Source organism: Monodelphis domestica, chromosome 6 (genome assembly GCF_027887165.1).
Source record: "Monodelphis domestica isolate mMonDom1 chromosome 6, mMonDom1.pri, whole genome shotgun sequence".
Taxonomy (NCBI): domain Eukaryota; kingdom Metazoa; phylum Chordata; class Mammalia; order Didelphimorphia; family Didelphidae; genus Monodelphis; species Monodelphis domestica.
Window position 1 is genome coordinate 143,041,910 of NC_077232.1, and position 18,021 is coordinate 143,059,930.

The 18,021-nt window shown below is 34.5% G+C and overlaps 1 protein-coding gene across 3 annotated transcripts in view; it reads right to left on the reverse strand.

Annotated features, from left to right (window-relative positions):
- Positions 1 to 17,766, reverse strand: part of AASDH (aminoadipate-semialdehyde dehydrogenase) — a 37,166-nt gene extending 19,400 nt beyond the window's left edge. The window contains exons 1-5 of one of the 3 annotated variants that reach the window (XM_007496422.3): positions 17,468 to 17,766; positions 15,878 to 16,126; positions 13,851 to 13,971; positions 6,143 to 6,462; positions 3,321 to 3,513 (exon numbers count right to left, since the gene is read on the reverse strand). In XM_007496422.3, coding sequence (XP_007496484.1) covers positions 3,321 to 3,513; positions 6,143 to 6,462; positions 13,851 to 13,971; positions 15,878 to 16,113 — 870 coding nt within the window. In that variant the 5' untranslated portion in view covers positions 16,114 to 16,126; positions 17,468 to 17,766. Of the gene's footprint in view, positions 1 to 3,320; positions 3,514 to 6,142; positions 6,463 to 13,850; positions 13,972 to 15,877; positions 16,127 to 17,316 lie in introns of all 3 variants that reach the window. The other 2 variants (XM_056802652.1, XM_007496421.3) reach the window with 2 other exon arrangements.
- Positions 17,767 to 18,021: the final 255 nt, after the last annotated feature.

Genomic DNA, 18,021 nt, shown 5'->3' on the forward strand with positions numbered 1-18,021 from the left:
ACTAGGAGAACCTTATACACAGAGACAGATACACTGTGACACAAACAATTGTAATGGACTTCTCTACTGGCAGCAATGCAATTATCCAAAACATTTCTGAAGGACTTATGAGAAAGAATGCCATCCACATCCAGAGAAAGAACTGTGGGAGCAGAAACACAGAAGAAAAACAACTGCTTGATGTAAAAATGGAGATTTGAACCCCAGACTTCAATTCCCAGAAGTCCTTGGAACTTTTTGCTTGCTCCCAGATTGTCCTATAATCTCCCTGAGTCCTCACCTGAGGATGAGAACACAATGGCTATTTAAACTGACTGTACTACCTACTCACTCTCTCTTCCTGCTTCCTGCTTCCACTTTGAAGCACACCCTTCTCTCCAGATGTAGTAAGTGAAATGGCACGTGCTATCTTATTTTTTATTTTCTTTATTTCTTAATCTTTAATAAAACCTCTAAAAATATAATACCTTTAGCAGAGAAACTAAATTTTAATCATAACATTGATCACATGAGTTGATGGGGATATGACTGGGTATGTAGACTCTAAACAATCACACTAATGTAGTTATCAATAATATGGAAATAGTACTTAGGAATCTATCTGCCGAGACAAACACAGGAACTATATGAACACAACTATAAAACACTCTCCACACAATTAAAACTAGATCTGAACAATTGGAAAAACATTGATTGGTCATGGGTGGGATGAGCTAACATAATAAAAATAACAATCCTACCCAAATTAATTTACTTATTTAGTGCCATACCCATTTAACTACCAAAAATTTTTTTTACTGAATTAGAAAAAACTGCAACAAAGTTCATTTGGAAGAACAAAAGATCAAGGATATCCAGGGAAATCATGAAAAAACTTCAAAGGAAGGAAGACTTGCAGTTCCAGATCTCAAACTATACTATAAAGCAGTGGTCATCAAAACAATTTGGTACTGGCTAAGAGACAGAAAGGAGGATCAGTGGAATAGACTTGGAGTAAGTGACCTCAGCAAGATAGTCTATGATAAGCACAAAGATCCCAGCTTTTGGGACCAAAACCCACTATTTGATAAAAACTGCTGGGAAAATTGGAAGACAGTATGGGAGAGATTAGGTTTGGATCAACATCTCACACCCTACACAAAGATAAACTCAGAATGGGTGAATGACTTGAATATAAAGAAGGAAACTATAAGTAAATTAGGTGAACACAGAATAGTATACATGTGAGATCTTTGGGAAAGAAAACTTTAAAACCAAGCAAGAGCTAGAAAAAAATCACAAAATGTAAAATCAATAATTTTGATTACATCAAATTAAAAAGGTTTTGTACAAACAAAACCAATGCAACAAAAATTAGAAGGGAAGCAACAAATTGGGAAACGATTTTCATAACAAAAACTTCTGACAAAGGTCTAATTACTCAAAGTTATAAAGAGCTAAACTAATTGTACAAAAAATCAAGCCATTCTCCAATTGATAAATAGGCAAGGGACATGAATAGGCAATTTTCAGTTAAAGAAATCAAAACTATTAATAAGCACATGAAAAAGTGTTCTAAATCTCTTATAATTAGAGAAATGCAAATCAAAATAACTCTGAGGTATCACCTCACACCTAGCAGATTGGCTAAAATGATAGCAATGGAAAGTAATGAATGTTGGAGGGGATGTGGCAAAATGGGCACATTACTGCATTGCTGGTGGAGTTGTGAATTAATCCAACCATTCTGGAGGGTAATTTGGAACTCTGCCCAAAGGGCACTAAAAGACTGTCTGCCCTTTGATCCAGCCATAGCACTGCTGGGTTTGTACCCCAAAGAGATAATAAGGAAAAAGACATGTACAAGAATATTCATAGCTGCACTCTTTGTGGTGGCAAAAAATTGGAAGATGAGGGGATGTCCTCCAATTGGGGAATGGCTGAACAAATTGTGGTGTCTGTTGGTGATGGAATACTATTGTGCTCAAAGGAATAATAAAGTAGAGGAATTCCATGGGAACTGGAATGACTTCTAGGAACTGATGCAGAGTGAGAGGAGCAGAACCAGGAAAACATTGTACACAGAGACTGATACACTGTGGTACAATCGAATGTAATGGACTTCTCCATTAGTGGCAATGCAGTGATCCTGAACAACTTGTAGGGATCTATGAGAAAATACATTATCCACATTTATAGGAAAAACTGTGGGAGTAGAAACACTGAAGAAAAACAACAGCTTGAATACATGGGTCGAGGGGATATGGTTAGGGATGTAGATTCTAAATGAACAAATCCTAATGCAAACACCAACAACATGGAAATAGGTTCTGATCAAGGACACATGTAATACCCAATGAAATTGCGCATCAGCTGTGGGAAGGGTGGGGGTAGGGGAGGGAGGGAAATAATGTGATTCTTGTAACTAAGGAATAATGTTCTAAATTGACTAAATAAATTAATTTTAAAAAATAATAATAATATGGAAATGAATCTTGATCAATGACACATGTAAAACCCAGTGGAATTACATGGAGGGTGAGGAGGAAAAGAACATGAATCATGGAACCATGGAAAAATATTCCAAATTAATTAATTAAAGTTTTTCAATTAAAAAAAGAGAGAGAGAGAGAGAGAGAGAGAGAGAGAGAGAGAGAGAGAGAGAGAGAGAGAGAGAGAGAGAGAGAGAGAGAGGAGAGGAGAGGAGAAGAGAGAGAGAGAGAGAGAGAGAGCCTAGAAGCACAGAGGACCTTATAAGACTATTACAATGGGCTAGGCAAGAGGTAAAGAAGGGCTTAAACAAAGTAGAGGCTAGTGAGAAAAGTACAGATACAAGCTATTGTAGAGATTGAACCACACTTGACAACTAATTGCATGTGGTTAGTAAAGGAGGAAAAGAGAATGACAAGGATGACTTTAAAGCTATGGCACTAGATGCCTGGAAAAATGATCCATTCCCCAAGAGAAATGGAAGTCTGGAAAACTGGTGGGTTTGGGAGGAAAGTACTATTATGGGTATGAGTTTAAAGCACCAATAGGAGTTCACGAGAGAATTAAAGGGGAGATAGAGAGATGGAAGATAATGGGATCATATTCATTGCAGACTAGTGTGACTGTTCCTGGATCATGATTGTTCACATTTAAAAAAACATCAGAATATCTTAAAAGTATACCTAATATATCTGTATACAGATATAGTTAGATTGGGTGGAATGTTTCAGGGTTTCTGATATATATATATATATGTATATATATATATGTATATACATATACATATATATATACACATGTACATATAAAAATGTGTGTGTATAAATAGCAAAAAAAAGCCACAACTCTACCTGCAGAACTGTTACTCGGTGGTGGTAAAACAGAACAGTAGCTAACTTTGATGGCAACATTTTAACAGCATTCGGAACTATAAGCAGAGATGCTCCACTTGTCAAAGCAAGAAATATCTCTACAACAGATGGATCAAATGTCAAAGGAGAAGCCATGAAAAGAATATCTTCTTGGCTGATCTCAAAAAGTGTCCTAAGGAAAAATATCATATAGTTAGGAGAAATTACAATAAATATTTACTAAAAGGTTATCCCAACAAAGTAGTAAAATTTAAGCTCAATTGCATTTATGAAATTAATAAGATAATTTCTCTTTAAATTAACCAAATGGAATTGTTAATTCTAAAAATTCATTTGTTTAGCTTACACAAATAAAATGTGTAATAAAAAGTTCCCACTTTTTGCCATTTTGCCTTCATCCTCTATTCATCCAGGGCTACCTAATAATAACTTAAACTTCAATTCTTTACTGGTCTTGACATTATTCTAAGAAATAAAAATAGTTTAGCACACTCAAGTTATTTCCATATATAAGTCTGATTTAAGATGTGATCTCTAGGAATGCAGGAATGCAGTGACCTAAGAGTCAGTTTGTTCTTCCAAATTAACCCTAAATACACTATATGTCGGTTGTTACCATTGTTGTTCAGTCATCTCTGACTCTTCATGACCCCATTTGGAGTTCCTTGGCAAAAATATTGGAGTGGTTTGACATTTCCTTCTCCAGCTCATTTTACAGGTGAAGAAACGGAGGCAAATGGGTTTAAGTGACTTACCCAGGGTCCCAAATCTATTAAGTGTGTTAGGCCAGATTTGAAGTTATGAAAATGAGTATTCCTGACTCTAAGACCAGTAATTTATCCACAGAACCAACTAGCAGATCATATCTGTGTGTGTATATATATGTATATATAAAATAAGTACTACTTGATTTTCAGCCACTATCTAGAACTTCCATTGGAAAAATAATAAAATGTACACAAAAAATTGACAGATTTACCATAATCCCAAAAGAATTGGCAACTAATTTCAAGAAAACTTCTTGGGAAATTAAGGGATTAAACTCAGAAAGTAAAGAAGAAATCGAGATTTGAAGGAGGGAAAAAAGCTCTAAAAGAAAACTCTTGGAAGTTCTGACAAAGTATTTTCCTGTTTTTATGTAGCCAGAGAAATATTTAGGTTATAAATAAATCACAACAAAGAGAAGTCATATTGGGTAAAAAATGGTGGAATAAAGTCTAAATGAAGTCATGACTTAGAAGTACATATGATGATAAAAATTACAATATCCACAACCCTATAAAATTTCCCTTTGCCTCTGTCCCCCTAACCTGTACCAAAAAATGTTTTAATTGGATTCTTGGCCTGGACAAGATAGAAAAGGATAAGACTTAATGGTGATTTTCTCAGAGCTACACATTAAGAATCAAGAAGCTTAATGAAAAGAAATAAAAAGACAAAAATAAAAAAAGGCAAGTATGAAGCCAAATATAAATACTTCAAATTTTTAAACTAAATTATTCCTTTGATGCTAAAGTGAAGTGAAGATTAATTTTTTTTTAATTTCTTGCTAGAAGACTAAGATTCCCTATTGTCTTGTTTGTTTTTTTGTTCCATATCTATAATTTTAATTTGGGTTGGGAAGGTCCAGTATAGAAAGTATTTGCACTATATAGAATGGCAATTCATTTTCAACTTACAGGTATTAAGAGTTTTTCAGAGAAATGAAAGATGAAGTGGTTTGCTCATGATCACACAGCTAATATGGGTCAGACACTAGCCACTAGGACTTCCTCATTCCAAGGCCCTCTATCCAATATATTGGGCTGGTTCATCATTACTTGAAAGTAATGACACTAGATTATTCAAATGCTTCTAAAAAATTTAAGCCACACAACTGATCAAATCATTTCACTTCCACTCTCCTTTGACTATGCTTTTTTTGGGAAAAATTTTAGGGGCATCATCATGTTAACATTATCAAGGATCATAATCTTGAAAGACTAATAATTAATAATGTCTGTCATAAAATTTAAGTGTTTACCAGACCAGAACTGTACAAGTCATATACTGTGGCTGCTCCATAGCTGGCATGATCAGAAAACACTTGCTCTAAGAGCAATTGGCAATGAGAAATAATAAACCTAATTTCCTCTCACCTTCAGTCTCCAAAGCAAAGCAATGGACTAATTAGAGTATATGTGAAAGCTATTTAGCTTCCATAATCTCCTTCCAAAATTCCATTCTTAACACTGTAATGGAGTGATGACTGCCCTGAACTTCATTTCCTCATCTGAAAATGAGGGAATATGCTGGATGAACTCAAAAATTCCTTATAATTCTCAAAATCTATGATTCTAATAAATATAATTCTCCCTGTTTATACCAGTTTACTTAATTGCAAGTCAGGATAAATAAAAATATTATTACTTGTATCATTTTCCTTTCTAAATTAAATACAAAAAAGGCTAATTGAAAAGAGCAGTAATTAGTTTGAGCTAACAGAGTTTTCCTTCACTAATATAAGCATAAAACATTTACATGGCTCTGAAAATTTTAAAGTATTTTCTGTACAAAGACCCTGTGGCTATGTGGTACAAGTCTTTTTATTCCCCTTTTATCAGGGAATGGGTTCAGAAAGGTTGGTTCATCCAGGATAATATAGTTAATGTCCAGATACTCCTAGTAGCAGATAAAACAAATAGAGCAAAAATAACCTCTTTAAGGCTATCAATACAGTAACTTGTTTTTGCTTTTTAAATTTCAAGAACTCATTTTTCCTTAAAGTATAGTTCAGAAGAAAGAAATTTTTATAAACTCACTGCAGATGTTGAATATTTGGTACTATACATGAATGAGGTACTCTGACAATCTTAGGAATTCCTGTAGTTCCTGAAGTGTGCAGAACATAAGCTAAGCAATTCTGTAATCTGACATCCATGCATTTCTTAGCTTTTTCTTCATTGCTGTTCAAAAAACTGGTGTAATTATTCATTTTTTCCTTTCCATGGTTCTCTTTTTTATCATGTAGCATCAAGTTTACATCAATATCATTCCACTGAAGTTCAAAAAGTGTCACACCAGTATGGTCTACTGTGATGGTATCATTCTTTAACCAAATTTCATGAGAAGATTTGAATTTCTGCAATAGATGACAAAGAAAGTATTATAAGTTAAAAAACTAAACACATTCTTTCTAATTTATAGTTTCAGAAATAACACTATATAAAGCAGTGTTCAATGTAGAATAACTTTCTTACACCAAAGAATTACAAATATGCCAAATGGATGAAGTATAGTATAGTGGAAAAACCACTAGTCTGGGAGGCAAAATTCGAGTCCAAATGTTGCCAGATACTAAGATTTTTATCACTCTGGACTGAATATCACTTCTCTATAAACTCATAGGATCACAAATGAAGATATGAAAGGAAATTTGGATCATTTGGTCCAAACTATTTTAAAGATGAGGACAAGTGAGATTAAATGATTTGCCCAAGGTCACAGAGGTAGAAAGTGGCAGAGCCCAAACCTGAATACAAATCAATGCCAAATACAGTGCTGTTTCTAATGTAAATGAAACTCTATGGTCTTGATTTTTCCATATATTTCTTATATTTACATAATCCTCTGAATATTGAAATATACAAGTCTGTCATAATGCAGACATAAGGTGATTTCAAAATAACAATAAAAATATCCAAAACCAATTATAAAAGGTATTCCTGACATACAAGCAACCCATAAAATATCTTTACTGCCACCCTTTCTTTAATCCCCTCTGCTGCAATGTAAATCAGTTTTAAGAAAAAACTTGCATCTTTTCAAAAACATGATGAGTTCAAATGAAGAGCAAATATAGATTAGGAAAGAGAAGGGCAGTGTAGTGAATAGAGAGAGAGCAGTCTCCCAAAAGTTGGCTTCCTATATGTGGCCCCCTTGTACTAGGAGTTATTTCAACTTTTTACTTTGTTACACAATCTAAGAATTTGTTTTCAAGTTGATAATCTGGCTTTTGATCTCATCATTCACTGCAAACTGTTTTTACCAGTTACCAAAAATCTACTGCCAAATCAAAGTATTTTCTCATTCCTTTTCCTTCTACACTTCTCTGAAGCATCTGACAGTACTGACCATCCATCTAAGAGTTCACAACTGTTTCGCCTAGGTTCTCTCCTCCTAATATTTCCTTTGCTGATTAATCATTCATATCATACCTTCTAACGGGGTCTACCCCAAAGCTATGCCTTGGTCTCTCTTCTAGTTTCTATACTTTCTCACTTACAAGGATTTATTTCATCAAATTCCAAGATGACTCCCAAATCTATATACCTTGCTCTAGTATTTCTCCTAAGTCCTAGTCACAGCCTAGTGAATATTTCTAGGACAGTTAGGTGGTACAGTGATAGACTTCTGGGCTGGACTTATTAGCTATGTGACCACTCTGTGAAATAAGAATAGCAATAACAGGGTTATTTTGAGTTAAATGTGAAGTGTATTACAAACTTTTAAGCACTATATAAATGTTAGTTATAATAACTATTATTTCAAACTGGATGGCCCATAGGTATTTCAAACTTAACATGTCAAAATAAAACGGAATTATCTTTCCTCTAACCCACTTCTCTTTTCCAACTTTCTTATTTCTATGAAAGATACAAGCTCAACAGTCTTGACTCAACTTTCCGTCCCTCCCAAAGCCAATCAGTTGTTAAATCTTGCAATTTCTATCTATTCAATATCTTTCATATCTCCTCTCTATGCACACAACTACCACTCTAATTCAGGTCATCACTTTTTATTTGGACTTTTGTAATACTGTAAGAGTTAAAATAATTGAAGCCTAAACTGTAGTGATTAAAATAGTGGAAGATATAAATTGTAGTAGATATAAGAGTGGATGAGTAAATTGTGACCACAGGAAATATGTTTTCACTACAGTGTTTTGTTTTTAAATCAAATATAAGGTGGTCGCCAGGGAAGTATTCCCAATTATTCAAATATACCCAAGTCAGGTGGGTTTTATAGAGATTTTAATTAATACAAATGAGGAATTAAAGAAAAGGAGAGAAAGAGAGAAAAAGAGGGAATAATGAGAAAGGGATAAGCCAAAACAGGGCAGCCCTGGCCAACCCAGGCCTAAGCCCTAAAAGAAAGATCAGTCAGTCCTTAATCACTCACCACAAGATCTGTCCAAACAAGGATTCTAGTGACAGCAGGCCAGCATCATCTCAGCTGCCTTCACCAGCTCAATCCTCAATCTGAATCTGAATGAATCTGAGCTCCTATTTAAAGGGCATTTTCTCCTATGTCACTTCCCCTAAGTTCTTCTATCTACCAATCACATGTAGACGTTTTCCAAAGGACAGACCATTCTTAGTCCACACCTAAGAAGGTGTAAATTTTTGAGTAATTCACACCAGGAAAGCTCTGAGTAAGTTTCTCAGCTCTTCGTTCCTTGTAAAGTCACAAGTTGCTTGACCTTTATAGGTACTTATCTTAAGAACTTTTTGCCTTATTATAAGTATGGGTTTAAGTACTTTTCATTGTTCAGAAAAGAGTTTACAACTTTATCTTCCCCTAGGGCAGGCTTAAGTAGGTGAAGTAGAGTTCTCACATTCCTGATCTAAGTAGAGTTCACTGCCCAAATGGGGAATGGTCTTAATCCAATCTTATGAAGTAGGGTCTGGGAATTTTTAAGGTTCACAATAGCCTCCTAATTCCCTCTCCAAACTATCCTCTAGGTACTGTGATCTTCTTAAAGTAAAAATATAGCAGCATCACTCTCCTACTCATTAAACATCAATGGCTCCACTCTGAATGTAGGACAAAGTATAAACTTCTGCTTAGCTTTTAAAGTCCTTCAAAAATTACCTTTTCAACTTTATTTATACATGATCTCACTTTCTAAACTTTATGGTTCAACATATTGGCCTTGCTTTTGTTCCTCAGTCATGACATACTTATCTTTGTGCTTTAGCACTAGCTGCCTATCCACCATGACTGTAATGCAGTCTCATGCCACTTCTGCCTCTTATGATTCTGTCTCCCTCAAAATTATACTTAAATGACATCTTCTATATGAAGACCTTCCTGATAACTGTCCCCTATCAACTAATACCTTTCTCACAAAAAAATATCCTTTTTCATTTTATATATGTGTATATATGTTGTTTCCCCAAGGAATACAAGTTCCTTCATGACAGGAATAATTTCATTTCTGTCTTCAACACCTAGCACAGGAAGTATTCAATACCTGTTTATGATAAGCATTCTCTTTTGTGCCATGAAGGGAGAGAATGTTACACTTATATATATATTTCTCTCTAGCACCTAGCATAATTTGTACTTCATAGGCACTTAATAGGAAGCTGCTGAAGAAAAACTTTGCTTATTCCCCACCTCCCTCACATTTTTTTTAAGATAGCACCAATCTTGGAAAAAATAATAAATTATCCCCTTATTCACCTGCTTGTGGAAATCAGGTTAATATCATAAAATTAAAGAATGTAAGCATCTGAAAGGTACTTTAAAGTACACACAGAATGGTTTTATTTTACAGTTGAGGAAGCTGAGGTCCAATGAATTAAAGCAATTAATTCAACTTCACTGTGCACATTAAATAGGAATTTCTAGACTAACTTGGAGAACTATAACATATGGAAAAATTCATTACGAGTTCCTGAAACATGATTAAGGAACTTTTGGAACAGAATCTATATTGTTTGGGAAGTTTAGGAAATGTCTTAATATGGAAAGTTTGCTCTAATTAATATAAATAATATATAATGCTGTAATTGCTATAGTTTTCAGTCCTCCGTTATCTGCCTTCAACTTGCTTTACTTCTTATTACTCTTCAACTGTGCCCTCTAATCTACTCAAGCTAGTTTCTTGTTAACCTTATTTAAAAATTTTTTTTCTAAATAAATCACCACCTTACTCTCTTCTTTTTCATAATGAAAGATATATTATACCTTTAGATATCCAATGCTCTTTCCATTGCTACATGCTGGTAAGAATGCAATTAACTGACATTAGAATATAAAACTTTTTTCAAGAAAGATGCCAATGTTTTGCTAAAATCCAGGAATATGAAATTAAGGCAATCTTTAAAAACTATTGTGCCCAATTATATGGCAATCTAGGTGATATGGATGAATACTTACAAACTACCTAGACTAACAGAGGAAGAAATTGATTATCTAAACAACCCCATATCAGAAAAAGAAATTGAACAAGTCATCAAAGAACTCCCTAAGAAAAAATTCCCAGCTCCAGATGGATTCACAAATGAATTCTATCAAACATTCAAAGAACAACTAATTCCAATATTATACAAACTATTTGGCAGAATAAGCCAAGAAAGAGTTCTACCATATTCATTTTACGACACAAACATGGCACTCCAGGCAGGTCAAAAAGAGAAAGAAAACTATAGACCAGTCTCCTTAATGAATATAGATGCAAAAATCCTAAATACGATACTAGCAAAAAGACTCCAGCAAGTCATCACGAGGGTTATTCACTATGACAAGGTAGGATTCATACCAGGAATGCAAGGATGGTTCAATATTAGGAAAATCATCCACATAATTGACCATATTAACAAGCAAACCAACAAAAATCACATGATTATCTCAATAGATGCAGAAAAAGCCACTGATAAAATACAATACCCATTCCTATTGAAAACACTAGAAAGTATAGGAATAAAAGGGCCTTTCCTAAAAATAATAAACAGTATATATCTAAAACCATCAGCAAACATCATCTGCAATGGGGATAAACTAGAAGCCTTCCCAATAAGATCAGGAGTGAAACAAGGATGTCCATTATCACCTCTATTATTTAACATTGTACTAGAAACACTAGCAGTAGCAATTAGAGAAGAAAAAGAAATTGAAGGTATTAAAATTGGCAATGAGGAGATCAAGCTATCACTCTTTGCAGATGATATGGTCTACTTAAAGAATCCTAGAGAATCAACCAAAAAGCTGTTGGAAATAACTAACAACTTTAGCAAAGTTGCAGGATACAAAATAAACCCACATAAGTCATCAGCATTTCTATATATCTCCAACCCATTTTAGCAGCAAGAATTAGAAAGAGAAATTCCATTTAAAATCACCCTAGACAATATAAAATACTTAGGAATCTATCTGCTGAGACAAACACAGGAACTATATGAACACAACTACAAAACACTCTCCACACAATTAAAACTAGATCTAAACAATTGGAGAAACATTGATTGGTCATGGGTAGAACGAGCTAACATAATAAAAATAACAGTTCTGTCCAAATTAATTTACTTATTTAGTGCCATACCCATTTAACTACCAAAAAACTTTTTTACTGAATTAGAAAAAAACATAACAAACTTCATTTGGAAGACCAAAGATCAGGGATATCCAGGGAAATCATGAAAAAAAAATGCAAAGGAAGGAAGACTTGCAGTTCCAGATCTCAAACTATACTATAAAGCAGTGGTCATCAAAACAATTTGGTACTGGCTAAGAGACAGAAAGGAGGATCAGTGGAATAGACTAGGGGTAAATGACCTCAGCAAGACAGTATATGATAAGCACAAAGATTCCAGTTTTGGGAACCAAAACCCACTTTTTGATAAAAACTGCTGGAAAAATTAGAAGACAGTATGGGACAGATTAGGTTTGGATCAACATCTCACACCCTACACTAAGATAAACTCAGAATGGGTGAATGACCTAAATATAAAGAAGAAAACTATAAGCAAATTAGGCAAACACAGAATAGTATACACGTGAGATCTTTGGGAAAGGAAAGACTTTAAAATCAAGCAAGAGCTAGAAAAAAATCACAAAATATAAAATCAATAATTTTGATTACATCAAATTAAAAGGTACATTAAATTAAAGTAAATTAAAAAGTTTTGTACAAACAAAACTAATGCATCCAAAATTAGAAGGGAAGCAACAAATTGGGAAACAATCTTTATTACAAAGGTTTAATTACTCAAATTTATAAATAGCTAAACCAATTGTACAAAAAATGAAGCCATTCTCCAATTGATAAATAGGCAAGGGACATGAACAGGCAATTTTCAGTTAAAGAAATCAAAACTATTAATAAGCACATGAAAAAGTGTTCCAAATCTCTTATAATCAGAGAAATGCAAATTAAAACAACTCTGAGGTATCACCTCACACCTAGCAGATTGGCTAAAATGATAGCAACGGAAAGTAATGAATGCTGGAGAGGATGTGTCAAGTTGAGACATTAATGCATTGCTGGTGGAGTTGTGAATTAATCCAACCATTCTGGAGGGCAATTTCGAACTATGCCCAAAGGGCACTAAAAGACTGTCTGCCCTTTGATCCAGCAATACCACTGCTGGGTTTGTATCCCAAAGAGATAATTAGGAAAAAGACATGTACAAGAATATTCATAGCCGAGTTCTTTGTGGTGGCAAAAAATTGGAAAATGAGGGGATGCCCTTCAATTGGGGAATGGCTGAACAAATTGTGGCATATGTTGGTGATGGAATACTATTGTGGTCAAAGGAATAATAAAGTGGAGGAATTCCATGGAGACTGGAACAACCTCCAGGAAGTGATGCAGAGTGAGAGGAGCAGAACCAGGAAAACATTGTACACAGAGACTGATACACTGTGGTACAATCGAACGTAATGGACTTCTCCATTAGTGGAAATGCAGTGATCCTGAACAACTTGGAGGAATCTACGAGAAAAACCACTATTCACATCCAGAGGAAACACTGTGGGAGTAAAAACACCGAAGAAAAACAACAGCTTGAATACATGGGTCGAAGGGATATGGTTGGGGATGTAGACTCTAAATGAACATTCTAGTGCAAACAACAACATGGAAATAGGTTCTGATCAAGGACACAAGTAATACCCAATGAAATTGCGCATCAGCTGTGGGAAGGGTGGGTGGAGGGGAGGAAGAGAAATAAAGTGATTATTGTAACAAAAAAAGTCACCAAAAAAAAATTAATTAATTAATTAAAATAAAATCCAGGAATATGATGCCTATATCTTTCTTTTTGACTGATCAGCCTAGTAACCCTGCCAAAAATGGAAATAAGGTTAATCTAACATGATTTTCCTTGATAGTCATTCTAATTTATAATTATGCTTGCTCTTTCTAATGCATCCCTTTAAATAACACAGAATACATACATTTCATAATTTTACTAAGAACATCAATCTATAATCTAATAACTATACTCTTTGAAGTGTAGTTTTTTTGGCAAAGTGTATTTTTTTTTTACATGAGAGCAAGATTCTCCTGATTTCCAATACCAAAATGAAGTTTTACTTTTTTAATAGTGAATTCATTTAGGTTCCACAAAAATGAAGAGATAAAATATTTTAAGTATTTTACAGTTTTTATATTATATAATACCAAAGCTAGAACACAACATTAGTGTTACATCAGTATACATAATACTATCTTGGAATTTTCTGGTTCAAGGTAAATTCAAATGCAAGACAAATGTAATATTTTGTAAGCTAAATACTTACATCAACTTGGTTTTTTTCAACAAGGATATACTTGAGGTTACATTTTTTCATAAAATAAACTGATAACTCTGGTGGTATATCTGGATCAATAGGAGAATATGCAGCAGGAACCTGTAGAATTCTGAGTCAGAAAGATAGAGCCAAGATAAATCTCTTAAGATGATACAGTTAACATCTATGATGAGGTTTTTATTACTTTAAAAGCATTCTACTTTTAAGAAAAAACTGCTAACATTTTCTCACTGCTTTGGTTATGTATATTAAAAGTAATTTCTTGGTCATTGCTTCTAAAAGGTCTAATGAATCAATAAAACATGTGTAGTATTTTTTTGAGGAGAGTTCAGTACAGAAGTTGATATATTTTTTGTAGGTTCATAAAGCAAGTCATCAGTTATATATATTGATGCTATGGCCAGTGTTGAGTTGCAAGGAGGGGAAAATGTTGTTATCCACCAAGGTGGCTAAAAACTAAATAAATGTGCAACTTTAAGCATTTCTAGCTGAAGGAATTTAAACATAAACTCTAAATTCTAACAACTAAATGATAAAATCAAAATGTTTCCAATATAAATAAAAACTAAAGACAAAAAATTTCATTTCATTCTACAAACACATAAACTCTAAAAGAAATAATAATAAATAAATTTCTTTAACTAGCCATCTAGGATAATCAAATGTATGGCACAAGTTCTTATGCAACTACCACTATCATACTCTTCACCCTACAAAACATTCATTCTATACAAAATACAATAATTTAAATTTTAAAAAATTATAGTTTATGACAGTATATTAAGAATAAATGCTCAGATAAGCCATTTTAAGCACATACTTTTAATTCAGTATGCACATTAAACTATCTTGCTGCTGGTCAACATTTGTGATTAATAGTAAATCTGTAATGTTCATTCAAGCTATAAAACAATTCATAATTTGTTTAAATTATCAGAAACATTCACTAAGTAATCCAATGTACATGTCCAAATGTACTACATTTGAATTCCGACAATGTATGATATTAATATATTAAACTGGTTAGCTTACTATAGCTAAAATTAGCTCCCTCTTCTGGCTTAATCCTAAATAATTCATTTTTCTTTGACTACAACCCAAAACTTTTAACTCAAGATTTTAAAAACAATGATTGAGAATTCTGATTAAGTTCTATTGACTGATTTTTCTAAATAACATTTCTGTAATGATAAGACAAAAAATCTGGAATAGTATTTTGGAGAATTGGCCTCAGATTTGGAAAGGCCAGGGTTTACATTTAGTCTCTGAAACATAATGGACAAGTGACAATAGTCAAGATATTCTGCTACACAAATAAGATTATATATTACAGAATAACTTTGCATCGGAATCTAGAGATTTTCTTATCCATACTTCCCTCTGTCAGTGAAATCACAGGCTTGTATTTTGAAGAAAAATAAAACAAAACAAAACAAACAAAAATGTTTTTATCAGGATGCTTATTGACTAAATCATATTTATGAGAGAAGTCATTCCCCAAATGACAAATAGTCAAAGGATATGAACAAGCAATTTTAGATGGAAGAAATCAAAGCTATCAATTATCATATGGAAAAATGTTCTAAATTACTCTTGATTAGAGAAATGCAAATTAAAGTGATTTTGGGGTACTAACTCACATCTATCACATTGGCCAATATGATGGTAAAGGAAAATGGTAAACATTGATGGGGATATGGCAAAATTGAGACACATGCATTATTGGTGGAGTTGTAAACAGATTCAACCATTCCAGGGGGGAATTTGGAACTATGCACAAAAGGCTGTAAAATTGTGTATACCCTTTGACCCAATAATACCACTACTAGGTCTATATCTAAATTCAAAATAATTATTTAAATGATTGAAGAGAGTATTTCATTAGAAAACACAATCTTTCTAAAAGTGATGAAGATAAATAGAAAATAATAGTAATTCCTGCTACATTCTACCTATTTAAGAACCTTAATTCAGCAAAGATTATCAATAAGTGTAACAACTCCAAATGATATTACCCCAAAATCCAAGATGGCAAATTTATTCCCGGATAGCAGTAGAGGCCAATTTCATGAATCCCTTCAAAATTGCAGTGTAGTTGTAAAAAGCTTGACAATTCTGAGGCAATGTTCACCACAGATTTGTAAGTATAATAAACTGGCCGCTGATTACTACATCCATCAAAACAAACAGCTGTTCGGTCAGAGTAAAGGGCAGCAGCTTGAAGCACCATTTCTTGAAGGGTCATTTTCATAGGAACTGGATTTCTTGAATAGTAAAGAAAAGAAAATGATTGAAAGTGGTTCTATATAACTTACACTTTCAAGGAAAGTGACAACTATGCTTGGGATAAACAACTTTTTCTAGTTCTTCATTCATCCTTAGACAAGTATTGCTTGATAACCTGGGGTCAAATGTAACCATAAATTGTATTTAACAACAGAATGACTTTAGTCAGTGATGACTTTTTTTTTTTAAACCCTTACCTTCTCTCTTGCAAGTGGAGTCAATACTGTGTATTGGCTCCAAGGCAGAAGAGTGGTAAGGGCTAGACAATGGAGATTAAGTGACTTGCCCAGGGTCACACAGCTGGGAAGTGTCTCAGACCACATTTGAACCTAAAACCTCCTGTCTCTAGGCCTGACTCTCAATCCACTGAGCTACCCCCAGTGATGGCTTTTTAAACAAGCAATCTTTTCAGGTATCCTTTTTAAAAGCATTTTTTCTCTATAAAGTTGTTTTTCCCACATAATTTTATTTTCCTTTAACAAAGTCAACTTGAACGTTGCCTTTTTAAAGATTCTTTCAATGTTTACTGCAGCTGTTTACTAGAGAGAAGTTATATTGGTGGGGAGACACAAATGTCAACGAAAATAATTATTGGCTTTACTATAATTCCAAGAACACAACTGAAAGATCAAACTAATTCATGAAATTTTGAAGACAGTTTTACTGTTTGCTCATAAAGGATACGAATTCTATTTCCTTCATTCTGAACTCTAGCTAGCAGAGAATTTTGGGTAAGGGTTCATAGAAAGATGATCACAGTGATCACAGATGAAATAGATGTTTATTTTGGTCCCCCACTGATCCTGGCTCTTAATGGCTCGACAATAGTTTATGTTTACTACATAATTCCTCCACTTTCCTCTTATGTCTTGGGTTTCCAAATCTACGGTACGAATATATAAAATAGCTGGTTTAGTGCATATGAAATGAAAGGTTCTGAGGCAAAGTCAATTTAAGAAGGAAACGTAGCATGGAGTAATCAAGCGATTCTAATGGCATTAGAAGTAGTATGCTTGCGGCGTTGAAGAATTATTCCTGGTCACCTCTTTTACATCACTTTGGCCTCAGAGGAAAGAGTTGACTTTACTCCCTTTTTTTCAAAGTTGTTCTAAGAAAAAGTTTTAAAGAGCTGATTCTCTTTATTACTTTCCTTTACCATTCATCTTACCCTCCTCTCTCAGCCCTCTCCACCTCCGGTCATCCCATTCAAGAATACCGTATTTCAATTTCCTCCAAGTAACTGTACTGAGGGAATTTGGAAATTTTTATTCAAGAGACGCGGTCTGAGCTGGACAGGATCCCCCCGGACCCGGCCATACCGAAGCACTGGGGCTCTGCCACTAGCACTGCATCGGCCTCCCGCCCGGCCGAATGCCGGGTAGACCCGTAGCCAGAGTAAAAGGGGCCGGAAGAAGCGTCCGTAGCAAAATCGAGTCCGAGTTCCGGCCGGAGAATCCCCGCCCTCTGCCCCATAGTGCCAAGCGCCCACTTTTCGTTTAGACCGGAAGCCTGAGACACCATCTACAGCTCCCACCTGACACCCTGATGAAGCACAAAAGCTCCGCCGCCCCAACCCACGCCGTTCCTTACGTCCACCTGCGGCGTCGACGCATGACGTTGCACACTGTGTAGGACACACGCATGCGCTCTCCCACACCGGAAGCAACTCTTGGGAAGGATTAAACCCTAAGGGCAAATCTAAAACTAGCCAATCACTAAATATGTATTAAGCACTTGTTACGTACCAGACCCTGTACTAATTGCTGAGGATACATAGAAAGGTGAAAAGGGCCCTGCTCCCAATGAACGCCCGGTGTATTAGCGGAGACAACATGCAAAAAACTACGCCCAATCTACATATGGTGCTGGATGA